This window comes from Medicago sativa, chromosome 3, assembly GCF_051527215.1.
Source record: "Medicago sativa cultivar Bolivia chromosome 3, Bolivia_mono, whole genome shotgun sequence".
In the NCBI taxonomy this organism is placed as follows: domain Eukaryota; kingdom Viridiplantae; phylum Streptophyta; class Magnoliopsida; order Fabales; family Fabaceae; genus Medicago; species Medicago sativa.
In genome coordinates this window covers 7,588,393-7,591,485 of record NC_140751.1, presented here as the reverse complement: position 1 = coordinate 7,591,485, position 3,093 = coordinate 7,588,393, and the positions used below count along the sequence as shown (strand labels likewise).

Below are 3,093 nucleotides of genomic sequence, written 5' to 3'. Positions count from 1 at the left end.
GACAGCAGGTCCTGCATTAATGCTAACCCTTACCAAGCCGTTTTTAGGCCAGTTTTGACCTGTAATTTCACCAGAGCATTTCCATAGGCAATTCAAATTATACAACAATGAAACTCGGTCATAAACAAGAAAAATACAATATCTTTTACATATGTCCATAATTAAATCAAACCGACATTTGGTTCAAACCACACAAAAGTTTGAAATTCATCAAAACGGAACATAGTGTCCATAATCAAACAACACATTACAAGTCATTACACATCATTACACATCATTAAATTAAATCCCTACTTACATTCATTACAATTGCATATGGAACGAACATATATATATAATACATTATTTTCCACCATATTCCTAAACATAAATCCGACGTCGCTATCGTCTTTAATAAGCCAAGGCATATAGCTTGCCGTTTTCCATGTGAATTCATCTCTATCTTCTCCTAGGTCTATCATTGGCATTAGAGCAGACAAGTGACGTGTATATTGATTTTCACCAAGATGCTCAAAATAAGTGTTAAGTTGTGTCTTCAAATCATCAATAGAGTCCGTCGGTGTTATCATAACCTTAACCGTCTTTTTAAACGCGCAATACCTAACACGCCCTTCAATTCTTGCAACCTCTGACATGTTTCACTTGACAAAAGCTTTAACAAAATAATCATAGATTAGAACAAAATTAAATGGAATGTAATAACGAATAAATCAAATGCGCAAACATTAATAAGCTATAAATAAGTATTGCACTAGTTTCAAGTCAATAAAAGTCATGTTATCATATATATCAATATAAATTACATAATGTTACTTATATATTGGCCACAAAAAATTGTGGACCGTCATAATATTCCTAGGGTCCTAGAAGACCTCCAGTAGGGCTCCAAAACCTCCTTAAGGGGCGTAGAGCCTCCAGAAAGGCATGGGCGCCCTCCAAAAGGACCCCCCCCCCCCCCCCCCCCCCCGGGCCTGGCGCGCTCTGCTAAGGGCGTTGGCCCATTGGCCTTCTAGAAACCGCCTAAAAACACACATAAATACATAAATATCCCTGTTACTTGGAGACAAAGTAAACAAAGCCCAAGCCCACGGCAGGCTATAAATACCACTCTTGGGAGCATTCCCAAGGCATGGAATCATCAGTCTAAACCCTAGAATCCTAGTATTCCTTACCGTACTTTCCTGCAAGTACAGTTGGCGCCGTCTGTGGGAAGAGGTAAAACTAGCCTTGACCACGTTTCTAAATCGCAAATCGTGATTTGGAAAACCTAAAACTAGACCTCTGAATCGTAAGACCCCCTTACGATTTGGAAACCCCAAACCTTTTTTTCTTTTACAAACCTAAATCGCACCTCACGTACGATTTAGAGAAAAGCCTTTCATCATGGCAACAGCCGAAGAGTTAGAATCCATGCGAACTCAACTCGCTCAATTGCAAGATCGCAACGACGCCTTACAGGCTTCGATGGAGAACATACAACAGAAGCAACTGGAGGAGAAAGAGGAATCGCACCACGGCGAGATGGACGATCCAGAACCGCAGCCTCTGTCCGCCGAGATCTGGGGAGCGCCGGTTCCAGAGAACTTCAAACCACCCCATCTCTCCGTCTTCGATGGGAAGAGCGACCCTATGGAGCACGTTACAGCTTTTAACACTCGCATGTCCGTAGTCGGAGCCCCAGACTCCCTCAAGTGCAAACTACTGGCAGACACTTTTTCTGAGGCCGCCTTACGATGGTACATGAACCTCCCCCGTTTCTCTGTCACCAGCTACCCAGACATGACAAGAAAACTCATCCAACAATTCTCTGCCAGTCGCCATCGCAAAGTACCCGCAACCAGCCTTTTCAACGTTCGCCAAGGACACAATGAGTCCCTACGAGACTATCTAGCGAGATTCAACGACACGACCATAAAAGTTATCAATCCCAACCAAGAAGTATTTGTGGGCGCCTTCCAGAACGGTTTGAAGGCAGGACAGTTCAATGAATCCCTCGCTCAAAAACCCGCCGATTCCATGGAGGAGATAATCGCCAGAGCAGATTGTTACATAAAGGGAGAAGAGAGCAACGCTGAGAAGAGGGCGAGGGACGCCAAGGAACGAACGTCTAATTCGGAACGGCGACCTTATCAACCATCATCTAGTAGGGATCGCGCTCCTTACCGAAGACCTAATTACAGGCCTTACTCGCGTCCGGAGGAATTCACCCCCCTCAACACAAAACCAGAGTGCATTTTGAGGGAAGTCTATGAAGCCAAATTAATCCCAGACCCGCCTCCACCGCGATACGAGATCATGGGAAAAGACAAAAACAAATGGTGCAAGTATCACCGAATACGGGGACATGACACTGACTCATGCATACACCTACGACAGGAAATAGAAAAGCTGATACAGAATGGGAAATTAAGAGGATACGCTCAGGACAGGAAGGACGAGAGCGAACACAAGATGGAAAAGAAGAAGGATGAAGGGAGCGAAGGAAAGAGACACACGCTCAACACCATCTCGGGCGGCTTCTCTGGTGGCGGGGAGTCCAATTCGTCACGAAAGAAATACGTCAGGCAGGTGATGTTGTGCCAAGAATACGAGACTCCAAACTCTGGGCGTGAACCCGACATCTCTTTCACTGCCAAAGATTTCCAAGACGTCGTACCGCACGACGACGACCCCATGGTCATTACTTTGCAAATATTCAAGTGGGATGTGAAGAGAGTGTTGATTGACCCAGGAAGTTCGGCGGACATCCTATATTACGATACATTCGATCGAATGGGATTGGACCCGGAACTGCTACAACCTTTCAAGGGGACCCTGGCAGGTTTTACAGGCGAACAGGTGCACGTAAGAGGTTACATCACACTCAAAACAACGTTCGGTAACGGCTCTCATTCAAAAACCATTCGAGTAAGGTACCTCGTCGTGAACGCGCCCAGTTCCTACAACATTATCATTGGTCGCCCCGCCTTCAACCTTTTGGGGGGTTTCCTGTCTACAAAGTTTTTGGTCATGAAGTATCCCCTGGATAACGGAAAGATCGGGACCATCAAGGCGACCAGAAAATCGCCAGAGAATGCTACCACAATAGCCTGA

The 3,093-nt window shown here is 45.2% G+C and overlaps 1 protein-coding gene across 1 annotated transcript; it reads left to right on the top strand.

Annotated features, from left to right (window-relative positions):
* Window positions 1–1,383: 1,383 nt before the first annotated feature.
* Window positions 1,384–3,093, top strand: LOC146935357 (uncharacterized). The gene has a single exon (XM_085749039.1). It carries the CDS (start codon window positions 1,384–1,386, stop codon window positions 3,091–3,093), a length of 1,710 nt encoding a protein of 569 aa, XP_085605165.1.

Excerpts from the sequence above, each read along its gene's own strand:
- LOC146935357 (XM_085749039.1), top strand. The coding sequence starts at position 1,384 with ATGGCAACAGCCGAAGAGTTAGAATCCATGCGAACTCAACTCGCTCAA.